Source organism: Coregonus lavaretus (genome assembly GCF_964263955.1).
Source record: "Coregonus lavaretus genome assembly, chromosome: 13".
Taxonomy (NCBI): Eukaryota; Metazoa; Chordata; class Actinopteri; order Salmoniformes; family Salmonidae; genus Coregonus; species Coregonus lavaretus.
The window spans coordinates 14,440,111-14,456,561 of record NC_140000.1 but is presented as its reverse complement, the minus strand read 5'-3'; the positions used below and the strand labels follow the sequence as shown (position 1 = coordinate 14,456,561).

At 44.3% G+C, this 16,451-nt stretch overlaps 2 protein-coding genes across 3 annotated transcripts in view; one reads left to right on the top strand and one right to left on the bottom strand.

Moving 5' to 3' along the window:
- st14 (ST14 transmembrane serine protease matriptase) overlaps positions 1-1,641 on the bottom strand; it is a 38,306-nt gene extending 36,665 nt beyond the window's left edge. The window contains exon 1 of the mRNA XM_084174354.1: positions 1,363-1,641. Within this exon, the coding sequence (XP_084030480.1) occupies positions 1,363-1,389 (27 nt within the window). The 5' untranslated portion in view covers positions 1,390-1,641. The remainder of the gene's footprint in view (positions 1-1,362) is intronic.
- Positions 1,642-3,892: 2,251 nt separating this feature from the next.
- The window catches only part of LOC311140329 (amyloid beta precursor like protein 1-like), a 58,769-nt gene continuing 46,210 nt past the window's right edge, over positions 3,893-16,451 (top strand). For both annotated transcript variants that reach the window (XM_084175348.1, XM_084175347.1), the window contains exon 1: positions 3,893-4,153. In XM_084175348.1, the coding sequence (XP_084031474.1) occupies positions 4,088-4,153 (66 nt within the window). In that variant the 5' untranslated portion in view covers positions 3,893-4,087. The remainder of the gene's footprint in view (positions 4,154-16,451) is intronic.

The window sequence follows — 16,451 nt, the reverse complement described above, 5'->3', positions numbered from 1 at the left end:
GAAATTTGGCTTGGCACCTAAAACCCTCACAAACTTTTACAGATGCACAATTGAGAGCATCCTGTCAGGCTGTATCATCGCCTGGTATGGCAACTGCACCGCCCGCAACCACAGGGCTCTCCAGAGGGTGGTGCGGTCTGCCGAACGCATTACCGGGGGCAAACTACCCGCCCTCCAGGACACCTACAGCACCCGATATCACAGGAAGGCCAAAAAGATAATCAAGGACATCAACCACCCGAGCCACTGCCTGTTCACCCTGCTATCATCCAGAAGGCGAGGTCAGTACAGGTGCCACAAAGCTGGGACAGAGAGAATTAAAAACAGCTTCTATCGCAAGGCCATCAGACTGTTAAATAGCCATCACTAACACATTAGAGGCTGCTGCTGCCTATTGAAATCACTGGCCACTTTAAGAAATGGAACACTAGTCACTTTGATAATGTTTACATATCTTGCATTACTCATCTCATATGTATATACTGTATTCTATAATATTCTATTGTATCTTAGTCCATGCCGCTCTGTCATTGCTTGTCCATATATGTATATATTCTTAAATTCCATTCCTTACTTAGATTTGTGTGTATTGGGTATATGTTGTGAAATTGGGGGGGGGGGGGGGGGGGGGGTCCCTGCTAACTAGGCTACAGGTGTTTCATTCATGTTATCCAGGGCTCATCTGCTAAACAGGTGTAAATCTCGATGTGATTTCCCTAGTTAAATAAAGGATATTTTTTAAATAACAGAAATCCTATACTGTGTTCCTTCGTCCTACACAATTATTTCTTAAGTAATCAAAAAGACATCTCATTCAAAACGAATTATCTAATTATGCCCATCCATCGTCAAATGATATGATAATGAATAATTACCCAACATGAGTTAACTATCCAAGTTAAAAATTCACTGGATAACCTGAAGGCCAGTGAGAAAGCAACGTACTTCCTTAAAGTGTTTACTTGTGGTATGTTGTCACTGAAAATCAATTGGAGTATGTTTGCCTATATGGGCTGAGTTTGACAGGTGGGCCTTACAGAAACCTTATGGTGACTGGAATTAAACGTTATGCATTGGTCTGTAAAATACAATATAAATTGAAGTCGCGAACAACAATACAGCTGTGAAAATGCAAACCTGAAAGCAGCGGCGCATGCGTGACTTGGTTACATGGTTGTTCCTACATTTCTAATTTGTTTGGTTTACACAACATTTTACTGAAACAAAACTCTAGGAGCTCAGATGCAATAATTCAATAACCAACGTTTCGACAGACAATCGGTCTTCATCAGCACATCGCCTAAAGAGGTTTAGAGCGTTTATGTTTCTTTCGCCTCCAGCTTAACCTGAAACAAATCTTACCTCGTGTTCAAATCGTGCGGAATTCATTTTCTTCAACTACTTCAGAGTTAAATCCAGTTGGTAGACAGTTCAATCAAACAAAACGATTTAGACACGTTAAATACACGGGACTATATTCCTCCCTCCCTGGGGTCCAGGAAGTTTCAAGTCAACGCTTGATCAATTCAATGTTGGTAAATTCCTTCTATGACTCAAATCCTGTGGTTAAAAGTTTTGAAACATTTGTGGTTTTCGTGGCTGAGGTGTTTGTTTCAGTCAACAATTGTACACCTTGAAACTGACCCTTTCCATCCACACCCACAACATTTAGCCATGCCCACACCTGGTGCAGCCTTTGTAATTCGCCAGAACGACAGGCGAGATTTGGGCCTTATGATCAGGAAGTTGCGATTTTACAGAAAATGTAAATGAGAAGTAGTTTGTGTAAACAGATGCGGTTATGTTATATCAGCTCTACAGGTAGATAGGCTACATATCTATTTTCTTGATATCAACGTTTCATAACAAATAGGTCTACATCTCATCTTCATAACACAGAGAAAAATATTGTGTCAAATTGAAAAATCGCCAATACAGTATTGAAATGATTGAATACACTGATACCCCTCACGCAGAGAACGAGACCATTCTCTTACCTTGCGTGCCCCCTAGTGACCAAATGCAGAATTTGGATTGGCATAGAAATTGCTTGGGAGGGAGTTTAGCCCCTCTGTGGTTCTTCCTGCTATCCCACCTTGGTTTCTCCCTCAACCAGTGATATATCTAGGGTTGCTTGAGAGGGTAAGAGATGTTGAGGAAGGAGTAGATTCAGATCATTTATCTGTTTACACAATGGAGTTGTTGGCCATACTATTGGCAGCAGAGTGGGTGGAGGAGGTGAGGCCAGACAGGGTAGTCATCTGTTCTGACTCCTGTGCAGCACTGATGAGCTTAAATTCATGTGTGTCTCAGAGCAGACAGGATGTATTATATGAGGTGAAACAGATGGGGGTATTTGTGATGTTCCTCTGTGTACCAGCTCATGTGGGAGTAGAGGGGAATGAGGGAGTGGATATTATTGCCAAGCAGACTCTTAAACATCCTAATGTTGAGATGGAATTGTCAATCAGTAAAGCAGAAGCCAAGGGATTAATAAGAACAGTGGTTAAAAATAAGTGGCAAGAGTTGTGGAATAGGGAGAGTAAGGGAAGACACCTGTATAAGATCCAGGAAAAGGTGGGGGCAGGGAGGTCCTCAGGCCGAGAGAGAAGAGAGAGGAAAGTGTAGTCACAAGGCTGAGACTGGGACACACAAGGCTAAATAGTACATTGAAAGTGGTGTGGAAACATCCGATTGGGAGGTATGATCATTGTCAGGAGGAGATGGAGACAGTGGAACATGTTCTATTTCAGTGCCATAAATATGTGAGCAAAAGGGAGCGATTGTTAATAGAGTAATGGGGTTGAAGAGCCAGGAGTAAGTGAACTGCTGGGGAAATCTTCAGGCAATGTAGTATTTAATTATGTATTTCGTTTCCTTAGGGAGACGAGATTATTGGGTAGGATTTAGACCTTGACTGTCTTTGGGCCACACTCCAGTCCAGTTGGTGGTGGTAATGCACCTTAAAGTTGGTTGCCAACCGCCATATAAAATCCACAGAAGAAGATGAAGAAATATATTATTGGGACCCGACCGTACTTATAACATAAAACACAGACACTGGTTGAAATTCAATCAAACACGCACTGCGGTTAATCATCAGTTAACTAGAAAACACCAATGTTTCATGCGTATTTTTTAAATCGGCCTGTGATCAATTACATCATTGTGAATTGGAATGCCATTGTGTTTTTAGGATGCGTTTTTGGAGCATTGGACCTATATGAGTTTCCTCAGTGGAGATTTGATTGAATCCAATCATAATTATGATTAAATGTCAAAACAGATTCAGCTTAATTGACATTTGTAGTATAGGCTACGCAAAATAAAATATTTTAGGCCAATCTTAAACAGTGAATGATATCCTAAAAGTAATTGTGGAAATTGTGCTCTCACCAATTTAAATGTAGGCAAATTGTGTGCAAACGCGATCAAAGTGCTTAATTGTAACGGGAACGAACAACAAGAGTGGGCTTGTTCGTAAAATAGATGACCTCTTGCCGTGTTCATATACTATTCGGAAGTTGGAGACTCGGATATTTCCGATTTGTTGAACGCGGCTCGTGTATAACTACAACCATATAGCATGTCGGACATTTCAAAGTTTCCTTTTTCATACTAGTACATGAACGCGGCATCTTTCGGCACCGCTGTCATTGATTTCGTGACGCATGTTATGAAAATGCTCAGCCAGTTCCATAGATAGACAGGTTTCCATCCACTGCCTGCACTTCCCATCCATGTCCATTGGGTGTCTCCCTCCACCAAATCAAACCGCAGTTAATCTGAAAATGTTTTCGCTTTGAGGAAAGTCCATTGTACAATACAAACTCGTAGATGGGCGTTGAGACAGAAAAAGCGTGTTTTTTTTTTCTGGCGAGGCTGCAGCCACATAACAGCCCGTGCTGCGATTGGAGCGAGCAGGCAGAGCAAGTGCGCACGGACGCAGACTCAGGAGATATCGGAGGCAGCCACCGACCAGAACAGAGCTCATCATAGTAGCTGATGTAACTGTATTTGGGAATCAATTCAGATTATAAAGAGAAAACGTTCCAATTGAGAAACGGAAGAAGAAGAAGGAGTGAAAATGGGACATACCGTGTTACCCATATTGATGGCCGTATTGTCCCATTGCGTGTGGGGAAATGTCGAGGTAAGCACCAAGAGGAATATCTTTAATTGCTGTACCGTTTGTTGTATAAACATGCATTTTTCTGAAAGTGGTGTTGTAAATGTTCATATCGATAACACTCATGTCATGAATAACAATTCGTATCCTTTTTGCTGACGCGCACCGTTATCTTGCACAGATTTAATTTGCAAATGAATGCACACACAGACTGTCAGCTGGTAAATTACATGTCAACAAGAAGGAACGCTCAGTATCCTACCTACGCAGACTAAATGCTCTTGTCTAATTAGCAAATGTGTATTAGTGAAATGCATGAAATATCAGCAGACGTTTAATCATGCCAACCAAGTATTCAAGCCAACACATTTATTTTGTATTAGGCGATTGTATGTCAGCCTCCCCCTGGTGAGAGCGAGACCATCTGGGACCTACCCTTGATAAACAAAGAGATAAATGTACTGAACGTCTTCATAGCCTGGGGTGGAAACTATGTTTTTCTTCTGGTCTAATTGAAAAGAATGAAGAATACAACAACAACGCAACCCAGACATCTCATATTTGTTTTTATCATATCAGTAGGCCATAGACTGGTATATGCTATTATAAGCTTGCAAGCCTATAGAAAGAATGCACTATGAAGTGCAGGTTGAACATCACAGAGCCATGAATGTAATGGTGGCCTTATACCATCAGTATCCCAGGTAGAGAGGATGTAGAGAGCATGTAGAGGAGCCCCACTGCCTGCCTGCTTTGTCATGATGCCGTGCTAGGATGCTGAATGAGAGCACACAGTAGGCCTTCCAGCTGCCTACAGGGAAAGAGTAGCATCACACCTGCTATTATAATGAAAATCCACAGTCTTCTCCAGGCTATGTCTTGAATCTGGGACTTGCATAAGATTTATCTGCAATGGAGGCCTGTGCTTGAATCTTTATTGCACCACTGTGGATCCAGGGGAAAGAGAGAGAGAAATGGTGTATTGATTGTGAAATGTGGTGCTTTTCATCTTACGTCCTTGTTTCTTGTTTTAATGAGAGCAAATTATCTTCCTGTAAGCCTACACCTTAGCCTCCTGCTTTGATATGGGGTCATCTTTGATCGTGATCTTCTTTGATCCGACTACTCTAAAACCATGTTGTAAACCAGGATGTAGAATGAACTAAGGCCTGAGCTACTACTCAGCTCCATCTTGTCACTGCACTGAATGATATAAAAAATGCAAATGGCTGTTCTCAGGTCAGCTCAGCAGGCTCCATCTCATGCTTCATGTGTTGTAGATAAGTGTCTCTGACAGAGACTGTTCTGGGGCCAGATCAATGTAATGACCAGGCAGCTATCAGTCAGTCAGCTCTCCCACCACACCGCTATCACTGACAGCAGACTAGCTGTTTAATGAGCTCTACCACAGCATAGCACTGTACTCTCCAGACTATGACTCATTCCATTCCCCCATGGATCACTAGAATAGACCAATTATTTTAGTTTCCCAACTCAAAATCATGACGTTTGAATTGTTAGTACCTTGCAGTGTTACTTGAATGGGGTAATTGCTTTTTTCTCCTACCGTTATACCTTTATAATGACGGCTGGTGTATCTCAAAGTGCTAACACTTAGACATATCATTTAACCTTGTCCACATAGGATCAAATCACTCCCTAGGCTAATTGGGAAACCATAGCACATGTGCAGAATTTTCTCACATCTGGCTATTTTGTATAGAACACCTGTGAAGGTCTAGACTTTAGACTGATATGTGACATCATGGGCCCTTTCAGCCAGTGCCACCCATCACCGAGCTGTGCCAATGCGTCAGAGGTGACTTCCAGGGACCACCAGACCCAGACGCCTCCCTCACCCAGCCACCGGATGCCTTCAGCCCCTCAGCTAATGAGGGAGGCCAGGCTCCCTGTGGGGGCTCTGGAGTGGAGGGGAGGTATTAAAGGGCAGGGGGGGGGGGGTGCTGTGTGGAAGGCAGGGGAGAGTGGGGCGTGAGCAGGGACTCATGGAGTCTCAGCTGGAGTTACAGTGCAGGTCAAGCTCACTTTCCACCTGGAAATAGAAGTATGAGTTGTTCCCTCTCTTTGTTACTGTTGCATTGTAAGGGTGTATGTAGACTAGAGGAGAAGCTCTATGTTCCTCTGTAAGAACTACCTCACATGCATAATCTGTCACTCTTATCTATTTATCTACACATCTATCTTTCTATCTATTTACTGGATCTATCTATCCATATACTGTCTACCATCTGTACATTATGCCCTTGGAAGATATTAGATATCCCAATCTCCAGTCAGTAGAAAGCATGTAATCATCATAGTGGGGTGTGCAAGGAATCATCCTGAAGATGTTAAGAGGATTAGCATGTGTATTTATTAACCATCGGCACTGGTTGCTCACAGTGCTTTTATTAGCCATAAACCTGCTCCTTTCACTGTGGAATTATTCCATAGCTGTAAGAGCATTACTGGGATTACTGCTGTATGCTGAGGAACCGTGCTTAGCTTTACACAAGGAGACCTGCAGATATGTGAAGGTTTACAGTCCGGATTACACTTTGAAGAGGTCTGGCTTGCTGGTTTAACACCCTGGTATTAGCTGTGTTAAAGATGGTTCTTGAATGTTGTCGCCATATCCGTGGTAAAGGTTGAAATTGGGCAATTTTGCGTTGCTACGGCCTGATCTTTTTCACTTAATGCATTGTTGTTAGATGGCAATACTCTGTATTTTGATAGTCTAATAATGTCTTTGTAAAGGAGATGGAGGTAAACTGTTGTCTGTATCATGTAATGGCTTTAGGGTGCAGTACAAATGTTGTTTGTTGACAGAGAACGAAATGGAAGAGAACGAAGGCATTAGTTTCAAAGCATCTGAAACACAACCATTATGCAATGTGACCTTTGCTCTCTCCATTTTGATTGCTATTCACATACTGCTATTCACATACTGTGTGAATAGCAATCAGGTAGCTTAACCACTAAGCTACCTGGGGCGGCAGGTAGCTTAGTGGTTAAGAGCGTTGTGCCAGTAACCGAAAGGTCGCTGGTTCTAATCCCCGAGCCGACTCGGTGAAAAATCTGTCGATGTGCCCTTGAGCAAGGCACTTAACCCTAATTGCTCCTGTAAGTCGCTCTGGATAAGAGCGTCTGCTAAATGTAAAAAAAAAAAAAAAAATGTTCTTACTGTGTATTGTGTTAAAAGCAGGGACCAGTGCATTGTACTGTTTACTTCACATCACAGTGTACATGAAGCTAACACAGTAGTGTGACACTCCTAGCATGACACTTTGACAGTTTATCTATACTGTCCTATGTGTCTTAACCTCAGCCACCTTGGATGCAATGACATGTGTCACTTGCAGCGCTGAGAGTATTTAGTTGATTGACATCCTGGCATTGGTCTTGCCTGACGACTCAAACTGAATTCTTCATTCGTTACATACTTCAGTCTGACACTGCAATCATTGAAGTCGTTTGTGGTGGCGTCAAAATGAGAGGTGTTGTACAAAACAAAGCCATCAGTGATTTGATCATCTCTAACCAATCAGAGAATCAAAGCCAATGACGTCTCCCGAGTGGCGCAGTGGTCTAAGGCACTGCATCGCAGTGCTAGCTGTGCCTGGTTCGAATCCAGGCTCTGTCTTAGCCGGCCGTGACCGGCAGACCCATGGGGCGGCGCACCATTGGCCCAGCGTCGTCCAGGGTAGGGAAGGGAATGGCCGGCAGGGATGTAGCTCAGCTGGTAGAGCATGACGTTTGCAACGCCAGGGTTGTGGGTTTGATTCCCACGGGGGGCCAGTATGAAAAGAAATAAAAAATAATGTATGCACTCACTAAATGTAAGTCGCTCTGGATAAGAGCGTCTGCTAAATGACTAAAATGTAAAATGTAAATGTAATGAATTATCAAAACGTCGCTTTACCCATGTGTGTTTTGGCTCTGGCCTAACCCTGGATTGCTGATGCTATGTATTGGCCATTGAGAGGCTTTGAAGCCACCGGTCGGCCATATTGGCACGCCCCAGTAGGAGCAGTCCTCCATAGGAATGAATGGAATTCTACAGTATTTTTTATTCAAGGACAAAATTACATTTATTTTAGCATTTTCTGTTGTAGTGAGGACAGTAACATTAGTAATAACTTTAAAAACAAGTACGTTTAAGGAATTTTAAAATATTTATTTCATTTAAAATGTTTTATGTTTAGCTCACATAATGTAAAAAGTATTCATTAGGGTGTCTGCATTAAGGTGTCTCTAGACATTAATACATGCATTTCTATAGCTTCCAAAATATTTGTTAAAACGGTGGGGGAGTGCAATGTTGGAGGCATGGTGGCTTCAACACAGCGCCCCCATCAGTCATATAGTGTATATATAAATCCTTGGGCCCAAACCATCGGTTTCTGGGACCAATCAGACGGTCTAGAACGTATTTCCATTCTAGAAATCGTAGGGAAGGTACTCAGATCCAGACTCATTGCAGAGAAGAAACTCATGTCTGTGGGCGTGGTGTAGCGTTTGGCCGGAGCAAGGAGTTTTGGTAGCCAGGCAAGCAGAGGTCACTTTCCCTACAATAACAGAGTGTGTGTCATGACTCAGACAGAAAATAACTGCTATAAAAAGATGACATTGATGATCATAAACATTGACATATTCTGTTTACAACAGCACTTCAGCCTCATGTTACTTCCACCTGCCTGAAAATGGAAAGATTGCAATGATAAAGATGAATGTTTCCTCAAATACATGTTTTGTTTCAAGCTGAAGTGTCAGAGTCAAGTGATGTATTAATGATGAGGAATGAGCAGGTGTTGTTATCTGCCAGTGCATATATTTGCCAAAGAATTGCTTTGAATTGTATTATATTGCCTTGAGAACACAACCATAGAGATATACAATAGACAACATAATGGTGTTCAATTTCGTTCTGTGAGTAGGACTGTGTAGAACTGAGAAAGCCATTACAGACAGACATCCACATTTATCACAGGAGGTGGGAGAGAACACAACACTGCCTTGAATCAAAGAGAGAAGACAATGAGAGAGCATCCATTTTCTTTTCATGAAACACCCTTGCTTCAATCATTCCTGAAAAGAGAGAGCGGGAAAAGAGAGGGGAATAGTTGATACTTGTAGAAGGAAAGCAAACTCATCCGCCAGCTATAGTACAGTAAACTGCAAGCTTTGGAGGAAATTCACAGCTCTGTGTTTATCAAGATAAATTATTGCAGATAAGGCCACTGGATTCCAGGGAGGCCGTAGAAGCTACCGGCCATTGGTAGATCCATGAAACACAGCTCTCTAGGTCTCATATGCACTCTAATGAATGAGGGAGGAAGGGGGAGAAAGATAGAAGAGGAGGAAGAAGATTAAACGGGTACAGGGAGTTGCTAAATTGCTGCGCATGTTCCCCCCTCAGCATTTTCAGGCCTTGTGTTGAAACACAAACACAGAAGCTCACCCCCCTCCCTCTCCCCCTCCCCCTGCCTGTGACTGCAGCACTATGGATATGTAGAAACAGATACAGGATACTAATAATAATAAATAATATGCCATTTAGCAGACGCTTTTATCCAAAGCGACTTACAGTCATGCGTGCATACATTTTTGTGTATGGCTGGTCCCGGGGATCGAACCCACTACCTTGGCGTTACAAGCGCCGTGCTCTACCAGCTGAGCTACAGAGGACCACATAGCAGCTCTGTCTCTGTCTGTCTGTATTTCTTTCTCATTTATTTAATTTTCGAGGCAGGAGATAATAGGGTTTCGTTAATGGTTTCCCTTGTGCTTTGCTCTGCCGTGTGCATGTGCCAGAGGACATGAAATGTGCCGTTTTATTGGATCCCATCTTCTTTCCTCTCTTTTATTGTGCTCTTTCCAAGCGTTTGAAGTGAAAAGCACATAACAAGGACCTGATCCAAAATCTTGCACAGTCATTGTGAAATTAAACCCGGGCACAATGAAAGGAAAGGCATGAGATAAAATAATTGCTGTAAATGTGTCTCAGCAATCAAGCCATTACCGGAGGTGACAGCTAAATGAAAAGACATTACGTGGGCCATTTAACGAGCGGTCTGGGTTATTCGTGCCATGACAGACATTCAAGGAAGTACATGGTATCATGAAGTACGAAAGGCCATCGGGAGTGTCAGGCAAATCCAACAGCTAGGGAAAGTTGAGACAGGGCAGTACAAAGGGGAACTAAGATGCCCTAAAACTGTGTGTGCGTGTGCAGAAGTTAGAGGGAGTGTGAGGGATACAGTACATCCATAGCCACTCTGATCACGTCTGGCTCCAGTGCCTGCCTGCATGTCAGAACTTCTGGCAAGCTGGAGATATCACTCCAATCCAAGGTCCCCCATCCCAAACGCTAGGCCTGGTGAGCCTAATTGGCTAAATTTCTGCTGTAAAAAGTTGAAAGATTAAGCGAAAGGGAGCTGTGGGTCTGGCTGGTCCCTGCCGACGCCAGCGGGAGGTTTCAGAAGAGCCGCCCATGAGACATCTGCAGCGTAGTGATAACATTTGTCCTCTGTCTTTGGGAGGAGAGCGAGAGAGTCCTCCATTAGTCAGAGAGAGCGGTGGAGGATGGAGAGAGTAGACAGAGAGAGAGAGGAGACAGAGTTTACTGAGAGAGAGCGGCGATATAAGCTTGGTGGGTAGGAGGGGAGTAGGGGGTACATTGGTGGTGCTAAGAGAAACTCTAAACCCACCGGCTCTCTGGCCCTGGTGTCTGGAAAGGCAGAGAGCTTCATTTCTGTCATGTACTGGATATGTATTCACAGGTGGCCCAGGGAGAGTGGAGGAAGGACACTGCCTGCAGGCCATAGCACTGAGCCTAGTCATTACCCATTCACACACACGCAGAGAGCCAGTGAAGAGGAGGGCGAGGCGGGGCGGGGCTGGACTGCAACAGGACCTTTCCATAATGGCACCGGGATGCATGGATAGTTTTGTGGAGGCTGGCCTGGCTGACAGGGTGTGGTGGGGAGGATTTCAGAGGGTCCAGTGAGGCTGATCAGCAGTGTATTAACATTCCACACACTGTTGGATGGGTGGAGTGGATTGGCATAGAGGGAGTGTCTGGATCAGTGTCATTGCGCTGCTCTCTGCCATCTCTAGCAGCAGAGGGATGCAGCATGGCACAGCGGTAGCGAGGGCATACACAGCATCTGGTGGCAGGGAGTCGTGATGTGGTGTGCAGCGGGCGAGCTACCGGCTCATTTCCTCCTTCCTATGCTCACATGAATACAAAAGGGGTAGTGGGTACACATTTGATGGGTACACAATGCACCTCAATGACACACACACGCTGATAGACAAACAGCCCAGTCACACGCAGGGTACTCCAACACCTACACACACACTCACACACTATCCAGGCACACACACTCACACTCACTGCTTTAAAAAGATGGCACGCTGCGGCAGCTGCATCAATTATTGACGGCCTTGGAAAGGTCCGGGCTCTTGCTTGTTGGATTGGGCTCTGGAACTCTTGTCACGCACTCAATCCTCCCTAGAACCCACCCCAGCCCCCTCCCTCCCTCCTTCCTCCACTCCCTGCCTCAGAGTGGATCCTGACTGTACACCAGTTCTTCTCCTGGGTTTTTTTCTACACGTACACTAGGTTTGCTCTTGACATATTCATCCTCCACGCCCACTCTCTGTTCTCGCTCTCTCTCCTCCTGTCCTCACTCTCACTCTCTACCTCTCTCTCTCCTCCTGTCCTCACTCTCACTCTCTACCTCTCTCTCTCCTCCTGTCCTCTCTCACTCTCTACTTCTCTCTCTCCTCCTGTCCTCTCTCACTCTCTACCTCTCTCTCTCCTCCTGTCCTCTCTCACTCTCTACCTCTCTCTCTCCTCTTTCTCCCTCTCTATGTTCTCTCTCTCTCAACACACAGACACTCCATCTTCCTTGTCGTCCATCCTCACCCAACCTCATCATATCTCACTGCTGCTCGTCTGAGTGTACATTTTTCATACCTGGAACGAGACAATATCCTCCACATACAGTATGTTCTCACAGCAGATATCTCTAACTGCACTCAATTGCCATAGTACATATTTTTACACCGAGCAAAAGTGTGTTGACAGATATATACAGTGGGGAGAACAAGTATTTGATACACTGCCGATTTTGCAGGTTTTCCTACTTACAAAGCATGTAGAGGTCTGTAATTTTTTATCATAGGTACACTTCAACTGTGAGAGACGGAATCTAAAACAAAAATCCATAAAATCACATTGTATGATTTTTAAGTAATTCATTTGCATTTTATTGCATGACATAAGTATTTGATCACCTACCAACCAGTAAGAATTCCGGCTCTCACAGACCTGTTAGTTTTTTTTAAAGAAGCCCTCCTGTTCTCCACTCATTACCTGTATTAACTGCACCTGTTTGAACTCGTTACCTGTATAAAAGACACCTGTCCACACACTCAATCAAACATACTCCAACCTCTCCACAATGGCCAAGACCAGAGAGCTGTGTAAGGACATCAGGGATAAAATTGTAGACCTGCACAATGCTGGGATGGGCTACAGGACAATAGGCAAGCAGCTTGGTGAGAAGGCAACAACTGTTGGCGCAATTATTAGAAAATGGAAGAAGTTCAAGATGACGGTCAATCACCCTCGGTCTGGGGCTCCATGCAAGATCTCACCTCGTGGGGCATCAATGATCATGAGGAAGGTGAGGGATCAGCCCAGAACTACACTGCAGGACCTGGTCAATGACCTGAAGAGAGCTGGGATCACAGTCTCAAAGAAAACAATTAGTAACACACTACGCCGTCATGGATTAAAATCCTGCAGCGCACGCAAGGTCCCCCTGCTCAAGCCAGCACATGTCCAGGCCCGTCTGAAGTTTGCCAATGACCATCTGGATGATCCAGAGGTGGAATGGGAGAAGGTCATGTGGTCTGATGAGACAGAAATTGAGCTTTTTGGTCTAAACTCCACTCGCCGTGTTTGGAGGAAGAAGAAGGATGAGTACAACCCCAAGAACACCATCCCAACCGTGAAGCATGGAGGTGGAAACATCATTCTCTGGGGATGCTTTTCTGCAAAGGGGACAGGACGACTGCACCGTATTGAGGGGAGGATGGATGGGGCCATGAATCGCGAGATCTTGGCCAACAACCTCCTTCCCTCAGTAAGAGCATTGAAGATGGGTCGTGGCTGGGTCTTCCAGCATGACAACGACCCGAAACACACAGCCAGGGCAACTAAGGAGTGGCTCCGTAAGAAGCATCTCAAGGCCCTGGAGTGGCCTAGCCAGTCTCCAGACCTGAACCCAATAGAAAATCTTTGGAGGGAGCTGAAAGTCCGTATTGCCCAGCGACAGCCCCGAAACCTGAAGGATCTGGAGAAGGTCTGTATGGAGGAGTGGGCCAAAATCCCTGCTGCAGTGTGTGCAAACCTGGTCAAGACCTACAGGAAACGTATGATCTCTGTAATTGCAAACAAAGGTTTCTGTACCAAATATTAAGTTCTGCTTTTCTGATGTATCAAATACTTATGTCATGCAATAAAATGCAAATGAATTACTTAAAAATCATACAATGTGATTTTATGGATTTTTGTTTTAGATTCCGTCTCTCACAGTTGAAGTGTACCTATGATAAAAATTACAGACCTCTACATGCTTTGTAAGTAGGAAAACCTGCAAAATCGGCAGTGTATCAAATACTTGTTCTCCCCACTGTATATCCTCTTACTGTATTGCCACAAAGTAGTGTATGTACCGAGGATACCGTGGTTGTAAACATGTTGTAGTGACCTTAGTACAACACCTTGCAACCTTGTCAAGAGGTTCAGACCTCTTGGTGTAATGGCTACGGTGACCTGTGTTCAATTCTCAGTCAGGCTACCCTCCAAATCCGCTGCAATATGGAAGGGAACAGCTATTGTGACAATAGGACTCCGAAAGAGACCGAGATTGAGACGGCTCAATATTTCATTCATCCCCCAGCTCACCATGGTCAAGGCCAAGCTCTCTCTGCTGCACACACCAGCCAATATTCACGCTAGCTCCACTGACAAATTTGATATTTTGCATGAGTCCACTTCTGTCTACAAAAAAAAAGGTTTATAAAGGACAAGAAGCTCAAATGGAGGTTTCCAGGCCTGGACAGAGAGGGTTCATTTTACAGATCGTCTGAATGATTAAACCATTCTTCTCCTCCATCTGACAGTCTATTGGGACATGATGGCCTGAGGAAATGAGATAATACTAATGTTTAATCTACTAAGGGACTGGAGCACAGACAGACCAGCAGACTGCACCCTGCAACACATTATCTCACCAGAGTGGCACAGGTTGAAATAACACACACAGACAGGACATGCAGTTACACACACAGACAGGGCAGTACAAGACAGGACATGTCATCCTGGCTTTATTTCATAACACTATTCCCGGCCTGTTATCCGCAGTGCCTATTTTTCCATCTCGCTTCATGACAAGATGCCAGCCCTCAACCCATTTCTTTAAATGTGATTTAAATAGAGAGAATAGCAGGAAAGCAATAACACAATGCAGTGTTCATATAAAGAGGCCCTGAGCTGTGTCTGGGAGTGACAGGCTCAAGACAGATGACAGATTGAGTGGAGAGATGGTGTCAAGCCTCTCACAGTGATAGTTGTAGCCCTACAGCATGTAACATGGTGATATGTAGCCTTATCTGAATTGCATAGCCTACTGTTTAAGGACTAGAGCATGTAGGGTTGTATGTAGCCTTATCTGAATTGTATAGTGTACTAGATTTTGTATTGTTGACCTTTATGTGAAAAAGTGAAAAGACTGATATTATTGTGCTATTATCATGTGGTGAAGTGATACCTCCACTACATGGTGAGTCACCTGCAGTCAGTTCATACATGGTGATAGGGATGGTAGTGTGGATTCCATGATAATGACTGTGTCAAGGAAATGCAAATATCAAGGCCCTGGTGGTGAGTCATACAAGACAAGGAGTGTATGTATGTATGTATGTGTGTGTGTGTGTGTGTGTGTGTGTGTGTGTGTGTGTGTGTGTGTGTGTGTGTGTGTGTGTGTGTGTGTGTGTGTGTGTGTGTGAGTCATATCACAGCAGCTGTCAGTAGAACAGATTCAGACTTGAAGATCGAGGGCGAGGATGATAAAAAAATAAGGAAAGAGAGGCACAGTCTGTTCTGAAGCAAGATGCAGTGTCATTCCACATTCCAATGTGTCAATTGTTTCTAGGAATTTGTAAAGAAGGCGCTCTTGCGATGGAGGTTTCAGAGAGGAGGCAGACAAGTCGTAGCAGGGCAGTGTCCAGGGGGAGGACATTTATTTAATGTGCAGGAGAGTGGGTGGCAAACTGTACACTGTGTATATTTGTACAACAAACAGGACGATGACTAAGACAGGTACCATAAACTGGGGATAACAAAGTAAATCAAATAATAAGTTAAACTCAAATAACGCAGGCCTCAATCATGCCTGAACCAGCAGTATGCCAGCCTTACCCCTGTCTGCCAGAGACCGAAATGACAAGGCTTACATAATACCTGGGATATCCTCCCACCTAGAACATACCAATATTGACCAATCAAATATCACCGGCATGAAATAAAGACATGAAATTACCAATAAGCATGTGTAGGCATTTACATGGAAATTGTATAAATCCACAATCTCCAATAACAGGTTAGCAAGAAACATGTATAAAGCATACCATCGACAGGGGTAAGCAGTCAGAATATCATGCACGGACTGACACCAGCTCCGTGCCAGAATTCTTGAAAACATTTTGTCCGATGTTGTCTTTCCCCACAAATGCATACTTCCATGTTGACGGGCAATTTAATGGATGTATAAACTGAACAACAACCAGCAGGCAACGCTAAACATGCCTAACCAACCATTCCTCCAGCCATCAGTGACCTACTGAGCCCATATCACTGAGCAAACATGGAGACACAATTATCAGACACAGACAGTGAGAGCGGGCGAAAGAGAGAGAGAGAGCGAGAGACCAAGTGGCGTGTTTGAAATTCTGCAGGGAGCCAGTTGCTACGGTAACAGGGAAGGTAGCCAGCTCCGGTGGGAGGTGTTTCCATGGCAACGGGTCTCAGTGGCCAAGTGATCCTGCTGAGAGGGAGAAAGAGAGGGAGGGAGGGAGGGAGGGAGGGAGGGTGGAAAATGTATGCGTAAGTGTGTGATGTGAGCAAGCGAGTGAGAGAGTGGTAGATGGAGAGAGGTATGATAGATGAGAGGAATCTGATGAAAAACGTGTGAGTGTGTCATCGGGGTGTGCCGTGATGCGTGTTTCATTAATTAGTCCTTTAGCG